Consider the following 26,155-nt stretch of genomic DNA (forward strand, 5'->3'; position numbering starts at 1 on the left):
AATTACACTACCTATCAGAGATAACATTTATATAGAGAAAAAACTTAACGTGATTGTTTTCATGTTGGACTTTTCGAGGCCATTGATTTGATGACAAAGGTCTGTTCCATAAAAAAAGAACATGGTTCCAATATGAATAAAATTCATTTAACGATTTTTGAGATATCTCAATAAAAGTAAATTAGCAAACTTTAGCACCCAAAGCACCTTTGGACAGAGGTAAGTTGGGTCATATTTTCGACCAAGGAATCTATGGTAGTCATGTTATCTCGGACACTTGGATCTTAAGCGACGAATCGTAAACGATTTGCTTTGTGCCTTATGTAAGAAAGTGTTTCACATTTAAATTTTGGTTCAATATTATAAAATATTTGAAAGGAAAAATAATAGCACTTTAATCAATCAAAATATATTTTAATACATAACAAACATTTTCACAGACATTTTACATATTGTTATTTCCAACACGAAACCTTAATAAAGTCAAAAATTTTAAACGCACGTAAATAAATGGACTCACTGAGATTTCATTCTTACTTTAGTAAAATTGTGAATTTCAAATTGCGCTATTGCTGTCTCTTTTCCTACAAAGAGAAATGAGAGAGATAGCAATATAGTAAATCTATAGAAATGAGAAATTATCTTACATTGACAATGTGTATTGTCTATGGATTAATTTTGAGACGTTTCAATGTTTATAAGTAAAATAGACATGTGTGTTTTTAAGTCTGTGGTCACAGCCTTATAAAGGTAAAATTAGACAGGTTTGTTGTAATTTCTAATTTCCTATATAATTTTAAAAAGCAAAATTCTAGTTAACTTTAGTAAGGTTTCGAGGATTTTGGAATAATTTCATGAGATTCGAATAACTAGGACACATTTAAAACGTGATATGATTTTTTTTGTATTTCAAATTTAAACAGAGTTATCAAATCGTTTTTTTTTTCATAAATCTCGCATTTCATGACAATTTGCATTACATATTTCATAGTTAACCATATTAACAAACAATAAAGCAATTGAAAAACGAAAAATACTTAATAAATTGCTTTAAATTTTAACGACACGCTCAGAAATTAAACATTAACACAATCAGTTCATAGACAACACTAAATGCAAATGTCAAATCATATAAAAAACACAGGAATACTAAAATCTAGACTTAGATCTAGAAAAATTAAATTATCGTCAAGAAACTGTAAAATATTTGAAATTCTTTCTAGAGGTTAAATACAGTATAACATGATTGATGGTTCCACGTTATAGAGACATAAAGCGCGTTATAGAGGATTATTTTTAAAACTTTTGAGAATGTTCGCGTTACAGGGGAAAATGACGCGTTTTAGAGGTAATTACGGCCTTATATGGGGCTTCGTAAATAACTTTATAGGGAGTCTTTTTTTTTAGACAATAGCAAAGAATTACTGCCTTTAATCAGTTAATAAAGCGTACTTAAATTGTTTAAGTTATACAAACTATATCTTGTCATTGATGTAAAAAATCATGTTTACATAAAATAATTTGTTTTCTTAGTATTCTTCAAAAATATCAATTCCTTATACATTAGGAAAACATTCAATGAAAATGTTGAATTTACTCAAAAATATGAATAAAAAATTAACGCTGATGAAACCATTATCAAAATACATACTTGATCTGTTTATTTTTTTACCTTTATTTTTAATTTTGACTACCATTAAAAAAAATCAAACAAAAAATGGTTTCATGGTTAAATGGGAATTTGGTACATAAAAAATAATAATGGCAGAGAACATGTTAAAAAACTCACATTACTAATTATAATTGCACTGGTTAAAAAAAAAACTATAAAAATTTTAATCCAATAAAAAAAAATTTTTGCAATCATAAAAATAAACTGTCGAAACATGGCAACACAATTATTTGAAAACAATCACAGGATTCAATAAGAAATTTAATATATATTTAGTAGAAACAATACAATCATTTATTATAGTTTTAAATAATTTAGTTAATTTTGACACCATCGGTCTCGGAGCACTTATAGAATCTCTATTATTTTTACATTCTATACAATTTATTTCATAACCTTGTATTTTAATATCTTTTGAACCGATTGCGTATATATTCTGATCATTAATTAAAATTCCTTTAAAGCTTATTTTATCATCAGCTCGTAACAAACGTGTGTAATTACTAAAATAATGATCGAAATCGATAGAAATCTCCGCATGTCGCTTCAACAAGCCCCCACTAGCCTCCATTGTCAATTTAATTTCATAACTGTACCTGAAGGGAAAGAACATTTAAATTTTATAACTGCCATATTTTTTTTATAATATAAGGCGGCAAACGAGCAAGCGGCCTGAATCCACCGAAATAGAAAGCGACCTCTGCCCATAGACATCCGCAATTGCAGATGCGTTACCTACACTTAATTGGCGGAGGAGACGCACATAAAAGACATTTCCCCTTCCTTTGCACCTCCTCCACTGTCAAATCCACTTTTCCTACCCATCCTTTCCTCTCAAGAAAAGGGTGGAAATAGAAAGGGACTAAAATTAAGCCTCCGGCACCACACTCATCAGACTTAATGTGGATTTACTTCCATTTCATGCCTATTTTCTGTGTGGTCGTGGTATTACACCGGGCGAGCCGGCCTTATCTGTCACTTTTGTATAGATATGTATGGAAAATCGATGCTAAACTACTAAGTAACTAAATAAGTCTATATTAATATAATAAAGAGGAAAGTTTGTATATATTTGTAATATGTAACTGGACTGAAAATGTAGTGAGGTTAAATTGTACTACTAGTTATTGAGTTATTTCAATACATACAAAAAATTGTTCCTCTTTATAATATTAGTATAGACTATTTTACTATTTAAATCTATATATAAAATTACATAAATAAATTCACTAAATAATATAAATGGTATAAAGGTTGTATTGATGTTTGTTTTGTAACGTAAACTGCTAAATGTATCTCGATGAAATTTTGTACTAATGTAGAGAATAATCTGTAAAACATATAATATATTTGTATTTCTAACAAAATTACTTACTCATTTAAATTATTCAAATGGCAAATCTTGCCGCTCTGCCTGGCAACACTTTTCACAAACTCGCACCCACCCACAGAGTCCGGTCTATTCTGGCACAAACTACTATACTCTTCACCGTAATAACATTTAAAATACTCTTGAAGGAAACTCGGCAACCAACTAGCGAAATCACTCCATACATTTTTAACACTTTTTAACTTAACTTCACTGATATAACCCTCCCAATTTACGTGGGCACCATTTAATATGGAACATCTGATTTGAGCGGCCGCCATATTGGTTTCCGTCCAAGATGGCGCATTACATTGACTGTAATAATCTTCCCAAGTGATTTGGTAATTATTGTCTTCGTAATCTGTTATAAATTCACCTTTTAATAGATTTTTTATACTGGATTTATCGTCTCCTATTAATTCTATAAGCCCTGATGGAAAGCCGTCATCTTGTATGTCGCCGATTATTTGATTGCCCAAATATAGTAATGCCATTAGACCAATAGTTAACTGAAAAAAATAAAAAAGAATGCATATGAGACTATGGGTTACAAATGACACAACTCTTAGACAACGTAAGATTTTTTTTTAATTCGCTAAAGTTTAGATGGATGTGTGTTAAAGTTTGTAGCCTAAACTACTGAACAGATCTCGAAATTGCATAGATGTAGGTAGTCTGGAAGAACACAGACTACCCACTTCTGTTTTTTTTATTCCACGCGGAGAGTCGCGGGAGGTATCTAGTATCTCTTAAAAAGGGATGAGCAGAGAAATTTTGTTATATAAACTAAAATTAAAAAAAATACATTTAAAACTTTTATTAAAAAAAGATTTAACAATTAATTTTAAAAAATGTAAATTAAAAAATAAATAATAATAAAAAACATACCTGTAACGGCGTCACAAACTTCTTGGTAGCTTCCGACTTCGCCAACAGACAAGTTACCAACAAAATAACACCGAAACCCACCAATACCGATACTGTATAGAACAGTCTAGAAAGCGTTATATATTGCAGAAACGCGAATACAGGCAAAGTGACCGTAATAACACCTAACAAGGGTAGAAATAGGAACGAACAGACCAACGCTAAAGTACCCCTAATCAAACCATAAGCAGTACAACCGTGAGAGCAAGTTATGAACATTTGCAACCAACTTAACGTCACACAATGTGGTAGAGTGTATTTAAAAAAACCTTGCCAATCACTACGTTTAGCCATCGATAGCAAAATTACAGGAATTAATAAGGAAAAAAACACTCTAGAATTCAAGCAAAATTCAATACTATTCCCTAATATATAAGATGGGTAATTCGATATATGAAGATCGAGAAATCTCCAACCTTGATGGACAACAGTATCCTTTTCATAAGGATATTTAGCCAAAACATTAATACCAAAGGATAATAACGCCAAAACATCCGGATACAAACTCCCATTACTTCCAAAAGAGAACAAAGTTAGAAACATCAAGCAAAATGATAACACACAAAACTCCGAAAAAGGTACCCATTGTGTCGAAATAAACGGATATAGAAACAAATTTATCAACAACGCTATAAAGAATTGTACAAAAGGGTACAAATTATTCCTCACAAATAAATTCTCCGATTCCTCGGTTTGCAAACTACCGTCACTATACCTTAAAAACAAACCTGACCATTTCCTAAAATCTATAAACTGTCGTTTAGCTAGCAACATTTTAAATGTACAAATAACCATCGCTACAAAACTAACATAATATACTAATAAAGGTAGCAAATGGTATAAACTGTCTGTATTAGTTGACAAATAAGCTACCAAAAGGAGTGATAATTCGATATTTGAGAGCCTAAATGAGAAAGAACCGAAGTAATAGAGTAATTTAAGATATAACACTTGTAGGAAAACTATTGGGTGTAAAAATGCTTGTTGGAACAAAGGGATATGATCTAGGGCTTTTATGTTAGGGTCAGTTAGTGTTATTTCATAGCTAACTAGAGGTAACTCTCCTTGACAGTAATCGACAGCCGCTGACACTAAATTGTCAACTGTCAAGTTACGAATATGCCTACGGTCAACTTCTTCGTGATAATCTGAAAAAGGTAAATAATGTAATTTTAATGATAAAAGTACACAGAGAAGTAATTTAAACCCTATAATAATATAAACAAGAATAAAATAATGAAATAATACAACTTCAACCTTTTACCCTTAACTTGGCAGAATTTTATTTTTCGAATATTAAAATAATATTCATAGTATTAACTTTGATGACTCAAGGTGTCTAGAAAAAATAATAAAAAAAAAATCTGATGTATCTCTACAGATACACTAACAAGAAAAGTGTTAAGTGCAAAAATGAAAAAAATTTTTTTTTTTTGAAACCAAGATTTTTTTAATTATTTTTCCCTTATAGTTTGTCTAAATAAAATAGATTAGTTTGATAAATGACGCATATGAAGTATCGAATTCAATTTGTATGAAGGCAAAAGCGGTACTTATCAGACAGGTATCGTAGTGACGAAACAAACACGCAGCGAACAATTATGAACTATCGATATTCGATTTAAATAATAATCGAACTCAACTAAAATTATTATTTTCTTATTAACTAATTTAGAGGACAATTCTATTATTGATTATAGTGTAGAGAATTTAGCGATGACAGAAATAATAGCGAAATCCAATTCGATTACGTACGGCTGCAGTAGTAATAAACATTTATTTTCTCTCATTATTTGTAACGGTCATTATTAATTTGAGAAAACAGTGGTTTTTTTTAAATTCATAAGTTATAACTATAAAACTATCGATTCCAACTTCTATAAAAATAAAAATCGAAAATCGATAAGATTTATGACTTTACACAACCATCCCTACTAAATTTGAAATGAATTGTCAAACTAATCTAAATTATTTAGACACACTATAATCTGTGACATAAAACCTATACTGAAATATTTATTTCATAATTAAATAAAAATACATTTAAGGGTTAACCCTGAATGTTTAGTTACGTTTGTAAACAGAATTTTAATCAATCAATAATCAGTTTTTTAGTTATTGCCTTATTACGATTTAACTGAGAAATCCAATTAAAATTGGAGTTGTTTTGCGAAAGTTCCAACAATAATGTTAAATTGATCACTAAACCACTTAGAATTCTGAGTATGAAAAATCAATCTAACAATAAAAGGCAATAAAAATATATCCAACAAAAGTTTCAAGAAAATAACTTAAACAGTTGCAAATAAAATTCCTTGCAATCTAATAATAACGTTTGTGTGACCAATAAAAATGTACAATCAGATAACTTCGCGGTGTTCGATTAATAGAAAATTGCCCTGTCTTACAAAGTGACAAATATCATCGTTTACAACTAACTAATTAACTAGCATTTAGTACAAAAACCATAAAAAAGCAATTAGCAATGAAGTAACCGAAATCTTGATAGACTTTTAACCTATAATTCGATAGTGTCCAGTTACGAACTGATTTAAAAAACTGAACTAGTTGAATGAATGAATGTATGAATATGTATTCATTGCCACAAAAAAGAAATTACATATACGAACTAATTGTAAAGAAAACATATAAGCCGTTCCTGCGCTGATTGTCAGTTTGCGCGCGAAGTTTAGAGAAAAATACGCGAAATTGATTTTAATATGTTGGTAACAAATATTTTTTGCTACAAAAACGTCAAATTAAGGGTTAGAAGCTCCTATTGGTTAACGCGTCTCAAAAAAACCGTTAATACGACTGTATTTTTTTATATAACACCGCCAAATACCCTGATAGTACTTACCATCTTCAGTTTGCGCGGTCCTTATTGTTCCGTTAATGTGTATCTGATCTCCAGCTTCATACTGAGAAGGTTCCAGCGCCTGCTCATCCAAGGCATTACCTTCCTCTAATACCATCATACTAATATTACAAATGTGAAAGTTTACATGGATGTTTGTTAGAGTTTGTAGCCTAAAGCTGAACGGATTTTGATGATATTTGGTATAGATGTAGAGTATAGCCTGGAAGAATTAAGGCTACACACTTTTTTATAATTCCACGCGGATGGAGTCGCGGGCGGAAGCTAGTATATCTATATAAATACTAGCTTTTGCACTCGATTCCGTCAGCGTGGAATGAAAAACAAAAGTGACTATGTGTTCTTTCAGTCTATATTCTATGTGTGGCAAATTCAATGGAGATCCGTTCAGAAGTTTAGAGGACAAACTCACATACATCTATCCATTTCTTACTAATATTATAAACTAGCTTTCGCCCGCGACTCCGTCTGCCTGGTATTGAAAAATACAAAAGTGAATAGCCTATGTGTTCTTCCAGACTATCCTCTACATCTGTGTCAAATTTCATCGAAATCCGTTCAACCGTTTAGGCTACAAACTCTAACAAACAACCATCCATCCATCCAAACTTTCACATTTATAATATTAGTAAGAAGTAAGATTAGAAAGTTTAGATGGATGGATGTTCGTTGAAATTTGAAGTCTACTGAACAATTCTCGATGAAATTTTGCATGAAGTTTGGAAGAACACAATTTTTTTTACTTTCTTAAAATTCCATACTAACAGAGTCTCGGGCGAAAGCTAGTTGCAAATAAAATTCACCTCTAAGACAAGAGTTTCAGATTTACGTAGTGTCGTCAAGTTTTAAAACTACTGTTATCTCTATATTTTCTAGGGGAATATTAGAGTGTCGTTGGCTCAGTGGTTACTGGTAACCTACAGGTCTCTTGGGTTCGAATATCGCTGTACCTATTTGATTTACGATATTCGAATTCTTAGTGGAAGGAATTGTGATTCAAAGATGTATGAAGTCGCGCCGTGCTGGTTGACAGGCCTGGTTACCTAAGGGATCTACCCTAAGGTAGGTGTTGAGCCCCTAGTCGTGAGGTGATGAACATGGTTACCTGCATCTTCATCAGGAGTATCACTATCCTCTTCCTCTTTATGCAAGGTGGTGGTGCAGATTTCTCTAATACGACGCTCCAATTGCGCCGTCGTTATATACTGTTCACCGTTTGATAAACTAAAAATATTACATTTAATACGATTTCGTCCGCGTAATATAAAAATATAACCTATGTTACTCACTGATAAATTACCTTTCTAATGGTGAAAGAGTTTATAAAATCGGCACATTAGTTTTTAAGTGAATCGAATACATATAAAAATAAAATAAAGAGGAAAAATTTGTATTTTTGTATATATTGAAATAACTCAAAAACAACTGGACCGATTTCAAATATCCTTTCACCATTAGAAAGGTAATTTATCTGTGAATTACATTTTTTATTATAATTTCACGCAGGTAGAGTCACGAGCAACACTTAATTTGTTATAAAAAGGTCAAATTTAAGAAGAAACAGTAACTCACCTAGCAAATAAATCCCTTGCCGCTTTCCGCGCTACAATCTCCTGGCGGCTGGCGGCAAGGCATGACTTAGCTCGGACGATCGCCGCACTGTCCTCGTCTATCACCCCACTACGTATACACCTGAAAGTAATAACTACACATGAAATACCATAAAAAAACACCAAAGTTCAGACACCGAGAAAAATTCCACTCCTTGTTAAAACAATTATTCGTGTACCACTGAACCACCATTTTAAGTAAAGACAAAAAAGCAGCATCTTATTGGTAACTTATTCTTCTTCGTCGTCTCAATACAACACACAGAATACAGGCGTGAAGTGGAAGCAATTCCGCGTTTCGTCTGAAGATTGTGGTGCCGGAGGCTCAACTTTAGTCCTTTTCTTTTTTCACCCTTTTCTTAAGAGAGGATGGGAAGGAAAAGTGGATTGGACGGTGGAGGAGACGTATAGAAAGGGGAAATGTACTCTTTATGTGCATCTGCAATTGCTGATGTTTATGAGCAGAGGTCGCTTTCTATTTTGGTGGATTCAGGCCGCTTGCTCGTTTGCCACCTCATATTATTTAAAAAATAACTAAAGCATTTAAGGTGCAATACCGCCAAATTCCCCGACTGTACCTACGTAATGACAAGAATCACTATTTATAGGTTTTTAACTAAATAATTCAGAGATTGAGAGAAAAGTTTTTAACCCTAATATTCTATCATTGAAGCGTAAAACGATTTGATTTATTCCGTACTAGCTTTCGCCCGAAACTCCGTCCGTGTGGAATTATAAAACTATCCTCTACATTTATACCAAATTTCATCGAAATCAGTTCAGCCGTTTAGGCTACTAACTCTTACAAACATCCATCCATCTTAACTTTCGCATTTAAAATATTATTATGAAGTATGATTTAGTTTATATTGTAGATCAGAGAGGAAATTACTGATTACATTTAGACGCAACCCGAGCACACTTGTCTCACTTCTGTGTCCACACCTACATGCTCATCGTTCTACTTATGATCTTCACTTAAGATACCGTTCAATCACAATTTTACGTTTGAACATACACTTGAATTAAAATACAACGTAAATAAAAAAGCAAACATGTAAGTTTTTTATATGAAAAACTAGCTTTTTCTTCAGACTTCGTCTGCGCGGAATTAAAAAATAAACTTGATAAGTAGTATATGTATCCTAGACTATGTTCTACATCTGAACGACATTACAACGAGATCCTTTAAGCTATTTTAAAATACAAACATCCATCAAAATTTTCGCATTTATAATAAACTAATTTTCACCCGCCACTCCATCCGAGCGGAACTAAAGAAAAACAAATGCAAGTAATAATAATAATAATAATAAAGTCATTTAATCCATTCAGTAGGCAAACATCATACACTTAATTACACAGTTGACAAAAATAATGACGGAGGAAACGAAAGTTTTACAAACAACAATAAAATATATACAAATACACAATAATAAGCATCAATCAAAAATATCATAACTTTCAATATATTTTTTTTTAACTAAGTTTGCTATGCTAGTGGCAGTATTCTTCCAGACTATCCTCTACATCTATGCCAAATTTTATCGAAATCCGTTCAGCCGTTTAGGCTACAAACTCTAACACACAACCATCTTTCGCATTTATAATATTAGTAAAAAAGTATGATATGATAACTTATGTTAAATCAAACCTTTTTCTTATATTCACAACTCAGTTTTCACTTCTTTTTAATTGACACATATACATTCGACGTCTGTATCGTAATAGAATAAAATGTCTGTAATATTACTTTTAACTTTCGATTAATTTAAATCCACAACAACTTACATAAGTCTGTGTAATTCTAATCTTACTCTTTCCCACTTTATTTTCCAATCTTCGAATTCAGGTACATCGTACATAGGCATGTTTAACAAATGTAAACACACACAAAAACACCAGACACCACAACAGATTAATATAACACTAATTATAGAGCGGAACTAACCACTGAATTTCAAATATTTTGATAATCGCATATAATTCAGACAATCTTCTACTACTTTTTGAATTTTTTTAGTTATGTCCTGTCTATATACATTAAAGTCTATTCCACACTGAACCCTTGTCGACTAATGGTGTAAATGCATCGGAACGCAATGTTTTATGTTTACGTATAAACGGAATGACAATCAACAATAAGCATTACCTCATATCATTCGGTACTCGTAATTCACGTCGACTTTTAGATTGTAAATTATTGTACTCTTACGGAATTTCGCACGTTAAAAATAATACCGCATCCAAAATGACGTTTGTTTTTTTATTTATTAATGGCGTTACTGACGTTTGCACTAAAAAGTTTCATTGCAAAAATTATAATCTTTGCCTTTTCAATTTTTACAGTCAAAGAATTTAATTCCATTACCACTTAAGATCGAAAATCAGCAGTGAGCATAAAAGCTGTGTATCTTTAATTTGTCTTCTTTAAAAAATTGTGTTAATACTAGATTTCGCCCGCGAATCTATCCGCGTGGAATTAAAAAAAAAAAACAAAAGTGAGTAGCCTATGTTCTTTCAGATTATCCTCTACGTCTATGCCAAATTTCATCGAGATCTGTTCAGCCGTTTAGGCTACAAACTCTAACAAACATCCATATAAACTTTCGCATAATATTAGTACGATTAGTCATACGAAATGTAGGTAGTTTTAATATCAAAAAACTAAACATTCCAGCAATTATGTATCTTCAACTCACAGTTTGAAATAGGGCCTTGAAATAACTTGGCAGTCTTTAAATGGCATTTTAGGTTCAACACACACCATTTTAGTGCTCTTTGCTTGCTCTTGCTCAAAATTCAGCGGCGGTCAAAGTGTTAAATCGAGTGTTTAACAAAACAGTAACTTACTATATTTCTTTACTAAAAAAATTTTTATCTATACTATTATAATAAAGCGTAAACACACACTTCTTTGTTGCTTAAGATGTCAGCAATTACAGCTTATTTTTGAAAAAATCTTTTTTTAATAAAAAGCTTTACACTTACGCCACGCTTTAGGCTATATATTTTCACGCCATTAAACTTAGGGGGTAAATATTTTGGATAAAAACCCTAATGTGGGAAAGAGACCATAAGTTGCTGCCAACATCAAGGAAGCAACATTGCCAAGGTTGTCATGTCATGTCATTTTGACATTTGCTATTGATAAATGTAAAAACCAAAATAAAATTTTCATAATTTCATGCGGATGAAGTCGCACGGGAACAGCTAGTACTAATATAAATTACTAGGTGTTCCCGTGCGACTTCATCCGCATGAAATGAATCTTGCTTCTTTGATGTTGGCAGCAACTTATGGTCTCTCTCCCACATTAGGGTTTTTATCCAAAATACTTACCCCCTAAGTTTAATGGCGTGAAAATATATAGCCTAAAGCGTGACGTAAGTGTAGGGCTTTTTACTAAAAAAAATGAATTATTCAAAAATATGCAGTGATTGCTGACATCTTAGGCAACAAAGAAGTGTGTGTTCACGCTTTATTATATTAGTATAGACTAAGGTATCCTTTCCACTAATAATTTGCAATTACACCAGTGGAAATGTACATAACTGTAGACGCGACTTATCGCTTAGTGGAAAAGGAGGTTAATTACCTTCTCAACATTCTCCTAGCCTCCGGATGCGCTTGTTCCGTCGCGCAGATCAGCCATTCTAGTGCTTGTTTGAAGTTTGAGATTTTATCAGCTTCAAGTTCTGTAATATATTAATTATAAAATACAAATACACAAAAACAAGACGCGAAACATCGATTATTCATAATTGAATTCGATTCATCGATTCACCATTCGATATATTTGTAGTCCGTATCGATTAATTCATTATATTCGATGTTTTTAAAGCTAAAAATGTTACCTGTGATCTTGGCTCACTTAAAGTTTATTTACAAATATTAGAAACTGATGTAAAGGCGATTGAAACTGGATTTTTTTTAAAGACGACATAAAAAATTCCTAGATGGCGCTGTCATTAATTTTGTCAAATTCTTGTACGAACATTAATTTTGATGGAAACTTCCAAATACAACAATGCTTTTAATACGAATAAAAACACCCAGTGTTATAGAAAAATATTTTTTTAACCATATTGAGGTTTTAAACTTATAAGTTTAAGTAAGAAATTTCTACAATAAATCTTACTAAAATTATCAATGCAGTTCTTAGATGGATGGATGTTACTACATATCAGAACAGCTTAATGGATTCCAATTTATTTATTTATTTATTTACAATAGGAAGCCAACATATCACATGAAATAAGTCATGTTTGTTGAAGAAAAATAATTATAACTAAAACACAATATCATGGATACATTTACAGGCTAACACAATATTATGATAAAAAAACAAGTTTTACATGACAAATAATTAAAAACTAAAACTCACTACAAAAAAGAAAAATAAAAAAAATGGGGATCTTAGCCTACTTGGTAAGTTCTTTTAATTTTTACTGGACCATAAGATGGCTGACACTAAATATGCAAATAAAACACTGTATTTTAGTTATTTTGGGTGTAATGTAAGTGAATATCACTATAAAAACATAGAAGCAGGATGTATAGATATCCTATAATTTCTTTCAATATAATATAAAAAAAACATCAATTCAATAATAACTAAATAATCAATAGTGATTTTTTAACAGGAAGACATTTCCCTTGAGTGTGCAAGAGTTATTCCACACAGAGACGCGGGTAAAAACTAGTTCCATAAATGTAATAATAAAACCAATAGTGAGGTCCTGTCTCTGCAGCCCTGACCACTGGTTGCTCGAGTCATCGGATTCCGCAGCCGGTGGACTTCTATTTTTTGATATAATATGTTTTATTTTATTTTTAAAAAAAAAAATCATGTGAAATATATTATATATAAAAATAAGAAAATAAAGATATGAGATTAAATAAACCATACCACATTTTTCTTCTAAAAGTTGCTTTGCTAAAACCACTTGCGATTCTGCACATCCATCCTCCGCTAGCTGGTTCCTTAACCTCCTCAACGATCCTTGCGGGCCATCTGAAATAAAGATTTCTCAACAGTAGACAATCATAAATACAAAGTTAAATATAAAAGATTAAGTGCCTGTCCCACCAACTAATAGATGCTTGGATAGATTACAAATGATGTCACTGTCAGATGTAACTGACATATTTTTGTTTTTTCAATCTAAACAGACAGAGTCATGGATGAAAACTAGTGTTGATTTAGATTAGAAAGTTCTAGACTTTCTAATATCATGTTATTTCCAAATTCAGAGTATTTATAACAACCTTCTGTGACATTAAAATAACTCCAACTAGGTTTTTTTGCTATACAAGTGAGCCGTTGCTGTAGAGGTCTATAAAAACAATTTACAAGTACTGGCTAATACTTTTGTAACATTTAATAAAGTTTGATTTAATAAATTATTTGTATTGAAGGCAGAGTTAGTAATGGAATAATCAGAACATTACCTGTATTAAATAATTTATTTAAAATAATGAAAATACGTTTAAATTACTCAACTAAAATACAAGCATCATTATAGAATGTAGCAATCGGATAACACGTAAATAAGTGTTTTACTGGTGATATTGCGAAATTTAATTTACGAATACTAAAAAAGGCGGCTGCAAAATTATCATAAAACCTTAAATATGACAAGGTTAACAACAATATCTAGTTTATTTAATACGTAAGTTACTTTTAATTTCACGGTTAACCTAAGATATGATTAATAATGGATATAAATTTCTAAAAACAAAACATTGTTTTAGTATCTAAGGCAAATTGTTTTATGGAATAGGCAATATTTATACTTACCATGAAGGTTCCACCGCTTTCTTCCAACAGGCATGACCTTTACTCGGATACAATAATATTAAACTAATATTAAAACACAGCAGTAGGAAAGAATTTATAAACAATCAACAAAAATCCGTATTTTGATTCTACCATTCGCAATTCGCAATAACTTTATTTTGACAGTTCGTCAGTTGATAGTTAAACAGGGCAATATGCTGTTCATCCAAAATTTAAATCGTTATATTAAATATAAATTACTCTATACCTCTTGATTTTATATTAATCAGGTTTAAATGTTTAAGAATTCCGATCTAATTAAAGTTAAGAAGCAAATTATTAGTACACTGTTTGCCTACACTGTAATATCTATTCAATCAAAACTAACGTAGGCGAACAATCTAATCTACCCACGTATAAAAAAAAATTGTCATCATATGCTGGTCTATTTAAGTTCCAAGGACGAAATTTAAATTTAGAAAATAACTTAGCGTGGGGGAATTTACAAATAATCTTCAAAAAGAAAATAAAAACATTTGAGGAAAGTTTTGCTATTCCTGTCATCCATAAAAGTCGATTCGATAAAGTTAAACTTGAATCGAAGAAACGAGTAACGATATAGCCGTTAACGCTGTCTAAGGAGCTATTGGCTATTGGCATGGATGCACTAGTCACTGTCATTGACGTCTCTATCATTTTATATCCTCTTTGGTCACAATACTATTTTTGTTTTCATTATATAATCTGTTATAGTGATAGATATATAAAAATAGATAGGCGATTGTTTGAAAATGACAGCTTCTGCCTACTTTTAACTTAAATGCGCATTTGAATATTATTATGGTCTATTACTAATGGTAGTTACAAAACTCTTCACTTCACCTAGCCAACCACAACTATCAGCGATAAAATGGCAAAAATCAAATAGACACCAAGTGCTACAACGTGTAGCCTGTCCATCTTTACATGTCAGTGAATGTAGTTTGAAAGTAAATATCACCTGTTTGTTTAGTTTTTCTGTCGAAAAACATTGAAAACTTAAAGTTTTACTTAATTAATAACTGAAAAACTACTGCTAAACATAAAATTGTCGTGCCAAAGTGTAGTTATGATATTTTCAAAATGTTAACGCCAAAGTTCAAATTGTCACAAGATGAGAATCACGTATATATTATTGTGCATGCGCCCTACACGAATATCCGCGAAACAGAAATCGATGTGGACGGGGAAAATTTCTTGTTCGTGTCAAGTCCTTATTTCCTCCGGCTCCGGCTTCCGGGACGGATAGTTGAGAACGATAATGCTAAAGGCTCTTACATTTGTGATTCGGGCGACTTTAACCTCACCTTTGATAAAGAAAATCATGGTGAGCACTTTGAAAATCTAGATATGATAACAAGTTTACTGGCTCCTCGTGATATACCAGATTTGAATCCTACTTTAGTGGAAATGTTGGAAGAAAGTGGTATTACTGGTGAAGAGCAGGGTGCGTCTTGCAGCAAAAGCGACGGGTATACTACAGAAAGCGACGATGATACTACTAATTATGCTTACGGCTTTGGTAACAAGGTCTGTGTGGAGTTCGGGGATCTGGCTAAAGAATTCCCACATGTTTTCGAACTGAAGGAGCCCGATCGTGTACCGATCGCGAACAGGCACGAACTACGCATCAAATATGAAAATCGCAAGTTTTCCAATGATCATTACTTAGCTGATTTCTTTGAAGAGGAACTTGATATTTACATCAATTTCGAAGTGTTCTGGAGAAATGAGAATTTCAATGTTGAAAGTATAGAGTTCACGGATGATGAAATTTCATTATTGAAAGATTTACCGAATAAGAGTTACCTGCTGAGTAAAAGTGAATACAACCAAGTAATGCTCGGGCTTGTTGATATCTTGTACGGTTATTGCTATGACAAGCATACCACTCACAATGAAACATCCGTCGAATCCACTTGGACAATCAACAAGCTCTCTGCAACATTGAGCTGGTTTTGTGTATTTAAGGAACCCAAGGAGGTTTTAATATCAAGTTACAGAAGATCTCTCGTCTATCCTATCTTCAGGAATTTTGATTTGAGCAGAAATGTGCATGATGACTTGATATCATTGCTCAGAAAGGGCAAGATGTTTATCGTAAAATGCCTCTTAGAAATCTACAATCTATTCAACACATCAAACCAACCTCGTTACATACTTAACCAACTTTATATAAAAGATTACCTGATTTTCGTACAGAAATGTAGACAGGAGGAACTGGACGAGTTGTGTAATAACTTAGCCAATATTGATATTGAGAAAAAAGATGTCGGTTTTGATCTAGAGGAAATAGAAGAGGCTGGAAAATTGGTAGAAAGGGAGGAAGCACTCATTATACAGAATGAATTAGCATGCAAGTTGGCGAACATTGAATTAATACCAGGAATAAAGAAGCCACCATATTTTGATGTCACCACACTATTTAATCCCAGTTCAAGCGATTCCAGCAGCGACAGCTCTTCAAGTGATTCATCGAGTGATTCACTTGATTCTGATGATGATTCCTCCTGATATGAAAGCTTCCAGGGTCCAAGTGGCAAAGGCTTGTAAAGTCACCATTTAAACCCTGGAAAGCTTGGAAATGCTACAATGAAAACATAGGAGTTGGGTCTCTATTGGTTCGGTATTCAAGTCATCGAGTGGATGTTTCCGAAATAACAATATGGACACTAAATATAGTGTTAAAAGATTCAAATATATGCTTATACTCCAATTTACACCCCATCCAGTGCAAATTTAATAGATTGAAAAAAAAAACTTTAAAGATTCTTAATACATAATCATATTAGTATTTCAAATGTTATCTTGGCTGTAAAATTAAATTAAAAATATTAATTATGCATTTAAATAATAATACATAGTTTAGAACTGTAGCTAAAATGTTTAAAAAATAGTAATTGTCATAGTTCAAATTCATATTTAAATCTAAATATTCAATTCAATCGATCTCTAAATGCTACTTTTTGATGTGAAAATGTAGTGTTGTAGAACATAGAAAAATAACGTTATTAGGTAACCATTTATCGCTTTTGTTATGCTATTTAATGGTTATAAAAGCTGCTACTGCTAGTTATATGTAGTTATCAGTTATAAATGTACATAGATAATAAAAAATATTTTAAAAATCTTCAACGTATATTACAAAGTCATTGTTTAGTCTATAATTATATTGTATCTAATACATTGCATTTCAATCTTTACGGTTTTAAATAAATGTTAGAATAAAAAAATTGTTTTAATACTTAACCTAATACTAAATACAGAGCCGGTTTTTATATTTTTATGACGCCCTCTTTTACCATGACTGGGAGGAGGGAGTAAAGGGGTTTGTAAAAATACGGAGACTTGTCACACTCCTTTATGCTAGACTCCCTACCGGTACTGTACCGATATTGCAACAAAAGTTAACATACATAATAGAGCAAAATCATGTGGTTGGTATGAAGACGTACGTCATTACAATGAAGGGGAAGTATTCGACACTGTTAATCTTATGTTCACTCAGCGAGAATCCTGAATCAACAATCATAAATCTTAGCTACAAAACGACGTGTACATTTTATAAGGGATATAACACTTGTAAAAGTAAAATTATACGAGTCCTATAAACATGGGCTTCACGTAGGCTAGGTCTAGGAGGGTAGCTGCCGTTAATATTCAATATTCAAAGCAGGTTTTATATCTGATTTTTTGGTTCTCCGGGAGGGGGCTTATGACCGCTTGGCGGCCATGTCTATGAATTTGAAAAACGAATATTAGAATAAGCTGATCATAATCTACCACTACCCTTCTAGGTTTAAAGTTCTTAGTATCCAAGTACACTTTATCCGGTTAAGTCTGGAGTCTAGTTTTTCGTGTACATGATTTATATATGTAGGTTTGTATTAATTTTAATATTGTAATAAACCTAAAGAAACGTTTATGTTTCTCTTATCTTCCATTATTGTCATAAGCCACCCAGTTAGGCAGAATTTTTAGTTTTTACCTTAACAAACAGCGTTATAAGTTAAAAAAAATGAAGTCTGCATGCAGATGCACCGTTTCGCGCTGCGACCACACCCATCGTACATCAAAATCAATACGAACTGTGCTATTACTAGATTTATCTATGTTTCAGAATATGGCGGCTGGAGTCTGGGATGTATTGATTTTCATTGCATATACATAGGTAATAGGTATTAACAGGGAATCGCCACGCCTAAAAGTACTGCGCAATTTCAAATAGCAATCTCATATCGTATGATATAAATTGTGCTATTTAAAAATATGTTTAGATTTGTTCTAGAAACATCTATCATCCACTTGTCCTTATCCCTTACGGAGGGTCGGCACAGTGTGTGCTGCTCTTCCACACGTCTCTATCAGCCGTCATATCTGAATCCACTCCTTTCTTAAGCATATCATCTTTCACACAATCCATCCATACTTTCTTTGGTCTTCCTCTTACTTTGTAGCCATCCACAATCAATCTTAACATTTTCTGGTTTATGTCCCCATCATAACATGTCCATACCACGCTAACCTTTTGCTTCTCAATTTCTCCACCACTGGCGCTACTTTCAAACTTCCTCTAATGTACACATTCTTAACTTTATCCATTCTTGTCACACCACCCATCCATCTTAACATACGTATCTCAGCCACATGCAATATCCTTTCCTTTCTAGAAACATCTTTTTGAAGAGATAATCATCAGCTACTTATTAAGTAAGCCAGTATCATTCTTCGACCACATCATACCACCTGATGGATGGTACAGCGCTAGTTTAAATTTCACTAAAAAAAGTAACTACTTTCCCATCGAGGGTTTCCTTTAAATCCTACTCATTACAATATTATAAATGCGAAAGTATAGATGGATGGATGGATAGATGGATGTTTGTTAGAGTATGTAGCCTAAACAACTGAATAGATTTCGATGAAATTTGGTATAGATGTTGAGCATAGTCTGGAAGAACACATAGGCTACTTACGTATATTTTAATTCCACGCGGACGGAGTTGCGGGTGAAAGCTAGTAAATATATAAAAAATAATAAACATTAAATCAGTACCAAAACACATTGCAACATAATACACTTAAACAAAAAAAAATACAAACGCGAAAAAAAGAAAATTAACTATCAAAGATCAAAACTATTGACAAGAAAATTGAAAAGAAAAAACAAAATATATAGACATTTTAAATATGCGATACAATGCAGAATTGATATGGCCTTTCATATGAGTAATATCACGTTTCCCTACACCGTCTGAACGTCGTATTAATGTATCTATGAATTACGAAGATATAATCTGCACATTGGTATTTAGCGGGATTCGAACCCAGGACATGCAATTACAAGTCAATTGTCTAACTCCTAAATGCATATTATTCAAACAAAAATATAGTTTTTATGGAAACCAAGTTTTTTTAATCACATGTTATGCGACGAGACGATGGGGACATAAACCAGAAAGTGTTAAGATTGGAGATGGATGGCTACAAAGGAGGAGGAAGACCGAAGAAAGTGTGGATGGATTGTATGAAAGAGGATATGCTTAAGAAAGGAGTGGATTCAGATATGACGGCTGATAGAGATGTATGGAAGCAGCACATACTGTGCCGACCCTCCGTAAGGGATAAGGGAAAGTGGATGATGAAGTTTTTTAAATTATTTTTCTTTTAATCTGTGACATAATCATGTATTTAAGGGTTTAGCAGCCAACACTCGAAGAGATAAAAAAAAAGCAGATATATTTTTTAAACTTCATTTACTCGTACTATTTAAATATTTCGAGAATTCCCCATTCGATTATATTTAAAGTAATATTATTGAAAAATAATCGAATTATTTTGACATTATTTTTCAAATTTAGGACATAATGGATGTGTATTAGACATACCAATAAACAATTTTATTCATACAATAACAGATTCAAATTTTTCAAACACCAAAGTAAATCGTAATATGCATCTTACACCATACATTCCAATTTCATAACTATTTATACTTATTTCTCTACTAATTTAAACATTAGGATTAATTAATTTGCTTTTTGGAAGTACTCCTTACTCTCTACTGGGCTTGGTTTGATAGTAGCGGCGTTCGTCTCTGGATTCCAGTTAGCTGGACATACTGTGAACATTAAATTGTTTATTAAAAAAAATCACAAACATCAATAAATCTCTACAATTCATTTATTTTTATAATTTTAAAGCTTTACAGTGTTTTAACCTATAAATTTAGGGAAATATCAATTTTAATCGATTTCGCAATCGAGAAAGTTCATTCTTTATCTCTAGCATTCGTAATTTGAAAAACTTCAGTTAACTATAAACAGCTTTTATCAACTAGATAACTGGTTTCGTAACCAGTTAAAAATAACTGTTACGAATAACAGCTAATAACAGTTAATAACCGTTAGAACTAGCAGTTAAAAATAATAGTTATTTCTCAGCGCTAAAGTTATTTCTTAAGTTCACTCCATCTTTCAATTTTGAAAACTGGAATACAAATGGAATTGCAAATTCCTTTTTTTAGAGTCGGTTAAAAACCGCCACGTATGGAATTTCACATTTCTTTTATAAAAATTAGGATTTTGATTGCAACAATTAAATCTTACTAATATAAATGAGATATTTAAGATGGATGGTTTGTTTGAGTTTGTAGTCTAAAATTAAAAGTGGCATAGATGTATACGATAGTCCGGAAGAACACATAGGCTACTTATTTTTTAGAAATTGCATGCGGACGGAGTCACGGGATAAAGCTTGTTAATTATCAATTTCAGTTTATGAATTACCCTCTCCATGCTTGTCTGCAAACTGGAAGGCCTTGACCAATCTTAGAGTTTCATCGACAGACCTCCCCACGGGCAGGTCATTCACTGACATATGTCTTAGAATTCCATTACCATCGATTAGGAATAAACCTGTAGAGATATAATTAATTTTAAATGTATACATACATATTATAATTTTTGAATTTAACCCTAAAGTAATCAAAGCACTGGAGATATAGAAAAAAAAACAGCAATTTCTTTTTAATAATTCAAATCTTCACTCAAATTTTTTATCTGAACATGTTCAACAGATTCTAGGATTTGTAATTTATATAACATCCAGTATTTTTGGTATTAACTGGAATTACCAATTACATACATCAAGAATTAACATCCCCAACATATTCTTTCATCAACATCCCATTAAGGGGGCATTAAAAATATACTCCATTGGTTTAAAATTATTGGAACTCGGCTCAAATGGCATTACAATCTTACCTCGCAACGCAAACCCTTCGTCCAATAAAACTTCATAATCCTGAGAGACTTTCTTCTTATAATCAGATAACAGGGGAATCTCTAATTTTCCTAATCCACCATTCTAGACAAAAATAATATTTTTTTTATAGGTATACCAACAAAATATATTAAAATAAATATACATAGTGTTTTAAACTCAGGTAAAAATATGAACATAAACGTGTTTTATTTATAGGCAAACACATCCATTGATAGAAAAACAAAGTGCAAATTACAATTACCTTACATCTAAGAAGTTAAAATCAGTCTTTAGTAACAATTCTAAAAAAAAAATGTAAGAGTTATATTTAAGTGGTATTGGTGAAACATTTGCAGTTAATTTTGATTTTTAAGGATTATTTTAATTACTAAGGAATGATGACGCACTATAATCAAACCATTATATCAAACATTTACTTTACAATCACGGAAATCCGCGGTGTTCCACTACAAAAATTATCCATACTATCTATACTATTATAATAAAGTGTAAACACACACTTCTTTGTTGCCTAAGATGTCAGCAATTACAACATATTTTTGAGTAATTCTTTTTTTATTAAAAAGCCAGACACTTAAGTCACGCTTTAGGCTATATATTTTCACGCCATTAAACTTAGGGGGTAAATATTTCGGATAAAAACCCTAATGTGGGAAAGAGACCATAAGTTGCTGCCAACATCAAGGAAGCAAAATTGACATGCTTTGTCATCATGTCATGTCTGTCATTTTGACATTTGCAATTTAATTTGACAAATGTAATCAATAAAACAATTTTCATAATTTCATGCGAATGAAGTCGCACGGGAACAGCTAGTTGCCTTATAAAATGCAATTTGACAAACTCCTCTTCTTGCTACAAACAGCTAATTAGATAGCATGATCATCACCAGCTCACTATACGTCCCTACCAAGGGGCTCGGAGCCTACCCTTAGTATGGCAACTAGGCCATAGCCATAAACATGCTGGCCCAATCCAGGTTGACTTCACACATGTCTGAATTTCTTCACGGATATGTGCAGGCATCATGTTTTCCTTCACCGTAAGAACGTCAGGTAAATTATGTACATTTAAAAATTCGAAAATCAGTGGTACAGTGTGATTCGAACCCAAAACCTGTAGATTACAATTCAAGTGCTTAAACTACGAAGCCGCAGATGCTCTCATTAGTATAATATAGTAATTAGATAGCAGGGAATGCAATAAAGAAATAATAAAATGAAACTAGCTTGCATTTATAAGCTACGTATCGGTTTGCTCCATGTCTTGTTTCAAAATGTTTAAACAATTGTAGCTTTAAAGGTTGAACACCACTAATTTCCCCGATTGTATAATATTAAATCAAATCATCATCATCATCATCTCACTATATATCTCCACCGAGGGGCTCGGAGCCTACCCTAAGTTAGGGATGACTAGGCCATAGTCAACCACGCTGGCCCATTACAACTTGGTTGATTTAAATCAAATAATGAATGAGAAATAAATAACTCACCTTTCTTGGTGTATTTGTCCATGCCAAGTGGCTGAACTCGGAATCTGTTGAAACTCCAATGACTTGGCATTGTATGTTGTCAAATTCTTTACTTCTCTCACTGAATGCAATTAATTCAGTCGGGCAGACAAATGTACTAAAAAAATACAGCTATATAAGAAAAAATATTCATTGAAATCAACAGCTAAATCTATGGTCATATAAAATACGAGCTGTTGCCCGCGATTTCGTCCGCGTAGTATTAGAAAACATACAAAGTATATGAATTACAAAAAGTTACGTATCCCGCGGGAACCGTACTTTTCTGGGGGATGAAGCTTATCCCATGTGTACTCCAGACTTTATTTTATATCTGTACCAAATTTCAATAAGATATGTTGAACAGTTGCAGAATGATCGAGTAAACATTAAAAAACTAAATTAATGAATCCCACGGGAACCGTAACTATTCCCGGGATAAAAAGTAGCCTATGTGTTCTTCCAGACTATGCTCTAAACCTGTGACAAATTTCATAGAGATCCGTTCAGCCGTTTAGGCTACAAACGCTAACAAACATCCATCCATCCATCCATCTAAACTTTCGCATTTATAATATTAGTAAGATACTTAGAAATCGGAAAACATACTAAACATTATGAGGATTGAGGGGATTCAAAAGTCTAAGATCATGTCTAATATTTTTTGATCATTGATGTGAATTTAACGAATTAAATTAAAAAATAGGACCTTTACTGAAAAATATTAGGCAGGCAAGAATTAAAAGTAAAATGTAAGATGGACAAGCAACACCAAACTGCAGATGCAATACATGTCTTTGGCAAAGCTGCTAAGCTTTAAAACCAGCCAGACACAGACAAAATAGTTTTAAAAAAGAAAACAATAATACTACTATTTTTTTTAGCCAGCCAGATGGAGACAAAATCAATTAAAAAAAACTATTAATTAAGATATCATAGATCCATTAAGTGTTAGTGTTAACGTAGATGCCACGGCCCGGTTGGGCGAAGGAGAACACCGCGGGGTTTAGTGCGTAGTCCGGCAGGTATTAAGACCGGGAGTCCCACACAAAACTATTAAGTGTTAGTGTGAACATAAAACTAGTGTTAGTAGAAAATCAAATATTTATTATTAATTAATAAAATTCACAATTACACCAGCCTACATGTAAGTTTATCCAGCAAGCATGCCAAGCCCCATCTGTCCTTCAGATGCTTATACTAATAATAATGTGAAATATGTACTTACAAATCCAGAGGATAGAATAACAGAACCACATATTTCCCAGTGTAATCCGCAAGCTTCACTTCTTTAAACTCTCCATTCACTACTGCTGTACCTCTAAAGTCAGGTGCTGGTTTTTGAATTCTAGGCGCAAAAGCAGCACTGGCTGAAATAATAAAGTTACATGAATTAAAAAAAAAACTTCTGCTTGGTTAAGATTAAATCTATTTTGTAATAAAATAGAAATTGATTCATATAATTTACTTATTCATGATAATTTACACAAAAATAGGAAATATTTGCATTTTTGTATTTATTGAAATAACTCATTAACTAACTGGCCGATTTCAAAAATTCTCTCACCATTAAAAAGCTATGTTATCCGTTAGTAATATAGACTATGTTTTTTTATTGTTTTACATTCACCTGAGCGAAGTCACAAGCAACAGTTACAAATATATGGGATTTAAATTCTATGCATAATTATTTTTTTACTGTCCATGTTTCACAATACACTTTTTTGTATGCAGGGTTTTTTATACATTGACAATGTTAAAGGTAAATTTTTTTTATTTAGTATAAATGTACCCACACATAACACACATACACTTATAGAAAAAGATGAGGAGTTTTGTTTTATTTTTTTTCCAACTAGTTTTATATTTACTGTTGTATTTGAATTGCCCTATATCCCATTTTTTTATCTTTAGATTGATAAATCTATTATAATTATAAAGTTCAGTTTATTACGAGTATATAGCAGCCTCCGACTATCTACTCTTCCTCTTACACACTGGGGGGTGGCTGAAAATCAGCTTAACAGTGGATCTCTACCAGTATTGGTTAAGCTAACCTCCCATTTTGCCATCTGTTGCAAATTTTCATAAATGTTTGTTATTTATTTAACTCTGTATATTTTTTTGGATGGTAATAAAAAGGTTTTATTTATTTATATAAAACGAAAATGACTTATAAATAAAGTGAGATTGTTTCAATAGTGTCAGAATCAAGTATTATCAGTGACCTTACGATTTCCAACGATCTAGTCTAATTTATTGATAAGAATAAGAATCAATAAAAAGTCAATGTCATTTTTTATTGTAAATCAAATTAGTTAAAATTAAAGTGAGATTTTATGATTATGTAACTTACTTGTTGAGAAATTAGTTTTCCTTAATACAGATATTCCAGGTGCCAGAACCTGTAAGAAAAAAATACCGACGTAAAATATCACTTGAATTAAAAATTAAGATATGAATTAGAATGGCCTTACCCTGCGCAAAGATTGTTTTATGAAGAACGACATTTTAAAATTCCTTTAAGGTTTACTGTACTCCGGCTAAAGACTGTATTTTATAATAATGTTTTAAGGAACTTTCTCGTAAAGCAGCTATAACCAACTTATAACCGCAATATCTCTCAGGTGAAATTTTTGTTTGTCAGTTTGACACTTTTCTTTACCAGTTTTCATTTTGACAGCTGGCAGCTGATAGTATCTTAGATTTTTTTAATGGCAACAGCTTCACAAGTAAAGCCAAAATATCGACTTGTTAAGGCAAGATTTTAACTCAACAAAATTCCAATGATTTTTCTAATAGTGGAATTATAAACAAGAATATTATATCAAAATGTTAACTACACTGCTTTGTGAGGAAACTGTTATATCGGTGTTATAACCAGTTATAACGGTTAGTTATACAGATTGCACAATGAACAACATCGATTCTAGAACGAATATCGATAAAAACTGTTATTATTTTCTTTTAAAAATTACATTGTATCCGTCTGGCTGGCTTATATATATAAAGAAAATAAAATAAATATATTTTTATATGTATGTACTTATAAAATACTTATTTAATAAAAAAATATTC

The 26,155-nt window shown here is 32.0% G+C and overlaps 3 protein-coding genes across 5 annotated transcripts; 1 reads left to right on the forward strand and 2 right to left on the reverse strand.

Annotated features, from left to right (window-relative positions):
• Positions 1-1,898: 1,898 nt before the first annotated feature.
• On the reverse strand, positions 1,899-14,629 carry LOC106106677 (wolframin). 3 transcript variants are annotated; one of them, XM_013287300.1, is made up of 10 exons: positions 14,507-14,629; positions 14,260-14,296; positions 13,369-13,470; positions 12,055-12,154; positions 8,419-8,538; positions 7,952-8,070; positions 6,829-6,933; positions 3,930-5,116; positions 3,048-3,550; positions 1,899-2,268 (listed from the first exon to the last, which is right to left on the reverse strand). In XM_013287300.1, exons 2-10 carry the CDS (start codon positions 14,291-14,293, stop codon positions 1,899-1,901), a joined length of 2,640 nt encoding a protein of 879 aa, XP_013142754.1. In that variant the 5' UTR covers positions 14,294-14,296; positions 14,507-14,629. The 3 variants fall into 3 exon arrangements, with proteins under 3 accessions (XP_013142754.1, XP_013142753.1, XP_013142755.1); XM_013287299.1 differs by having other exon boundaries at positions 13,369-13,473; XM_013287301.1 differs by lacking the exons at positions 12,055-12,154; positions 13,369-13,470; positions 14,260-14,296; positions 14,507-14,629 and adding an exon at positions 10,609-10,718.
• Positions 14,630-15,205: 576 nt separating this feature from the next.
• Positions 15,206-17,130, forward strand: LOC106106479 (protein SHQ1 homolog). The gene has a single exon (XM_013287059.1). The coding sequence runs from the start codon at positions 15,361-15,363 to the stop codon at positions 16,789-16,791; it is 1,431 nt and encodes a 476-aa protein (XP_013142513.1). The 5' UTR covers positions 15,206-15,360; the 3' UTR covers positions 16,792-17,130.
• A 2,990-nt stretch (positions 17,131-20,120) lies between these two features.
• Positions 20,121-25,731, reverse strand: LOC106106490 (peroxiredoxin-2-like). Its single transcript, XM_013287072.1, has 7 exons — positions 25,555-25,731; positions 25,434-25,482; positions 24,306-24,447; positions 23,060-23,195; positions 21,543-21,645; positions 21,066-21,194; positions 20,121-20,398 (listed from the first exon to the last, which is right to left on the reverse strand). The coding sequence occupies exons 1-7, from the start codon at positions 25,585-25,587 to the stop codon at positions 20,307-20,309; spliced, it is 684 nt and encodes a 227-aa protein (XP_013142526.1). The 5' UTR covers positions 25,588-25,731; the 3' UTR covers positions 20,121-20,306.
• Positions 25,732-26,155: the final 424 nt, after the last annotated feature.

Source organism: Papilio polytes, unplaced genomic scaffold, assembly GCF_000836215.1.
Source record: "Papilio polytes unplaced genomic scaffold, Ppol_1.0 DF822178.1, whole genome shotgun sequence".
Taxonomy (NCBI): Eukaryota; Metazoa; Arthropoda; class Insecta; order Lepidoptera; family Papilionidae; genus Papilio; species Papilio polytes.

What these genes read in the sequence shown, in the direction of transcription:
- LOC106106677 (XM_013287299.1), bottom strand. Translation starts at nt 14,293, where the DNA reads ATGCCTGTTGGAAGAAAGCGGTGGAACCTTCATG. An exon ending in GACCGCGCAAACTGAAGATG is followed by an intron (nt 5,117 to 6,828) that starts GTAAGTACTATC and finishes TACCTTTTTCAG; the next exon opens with ATTATCACGAAGAAGTTGAC. An exon ending in AGTTTGTGACGCCGTTACAG is followed by an intron (nt 3,551 to 3,929) that starts GTATGTTTTTTA and finishes TATTTTTTTCAG; the next exon opens with TTAACTATTGGTCTAATGGC.
- LOC106106479 (XM_013287059.1), top strand. Translation starts at nt 15,361, where the DNA reads ATGTTAACGCCAAAGTTCAAATTGTCACAAGATGAGAATCACGTATAT.
- LOC106106490 (XM_013287072.1), bottom strand. Translation starts at nt 25,587, where the DNA reads ATGTCGTTCTTCATAAAACAATCTTTGCGCAGG. An exon ending in TAAAACAATCTTTGCGCAGG is followed by an intron (nt 25,483 to 25,554) that starts GTAAGGCCATTC and finishes TTTTTCTTACAG; the next exon opens with GTTCTGGCACCTGGAATATC. An exon ending in CGAAGGGTTTGCGTTGCGAG is followed by an intron (nt 21,195 to 21,542) that starts GTAAGATTGTAA and finishes ATATCTCTACAG; the next exon opens with GTTTATTCCTAATCGATGGT.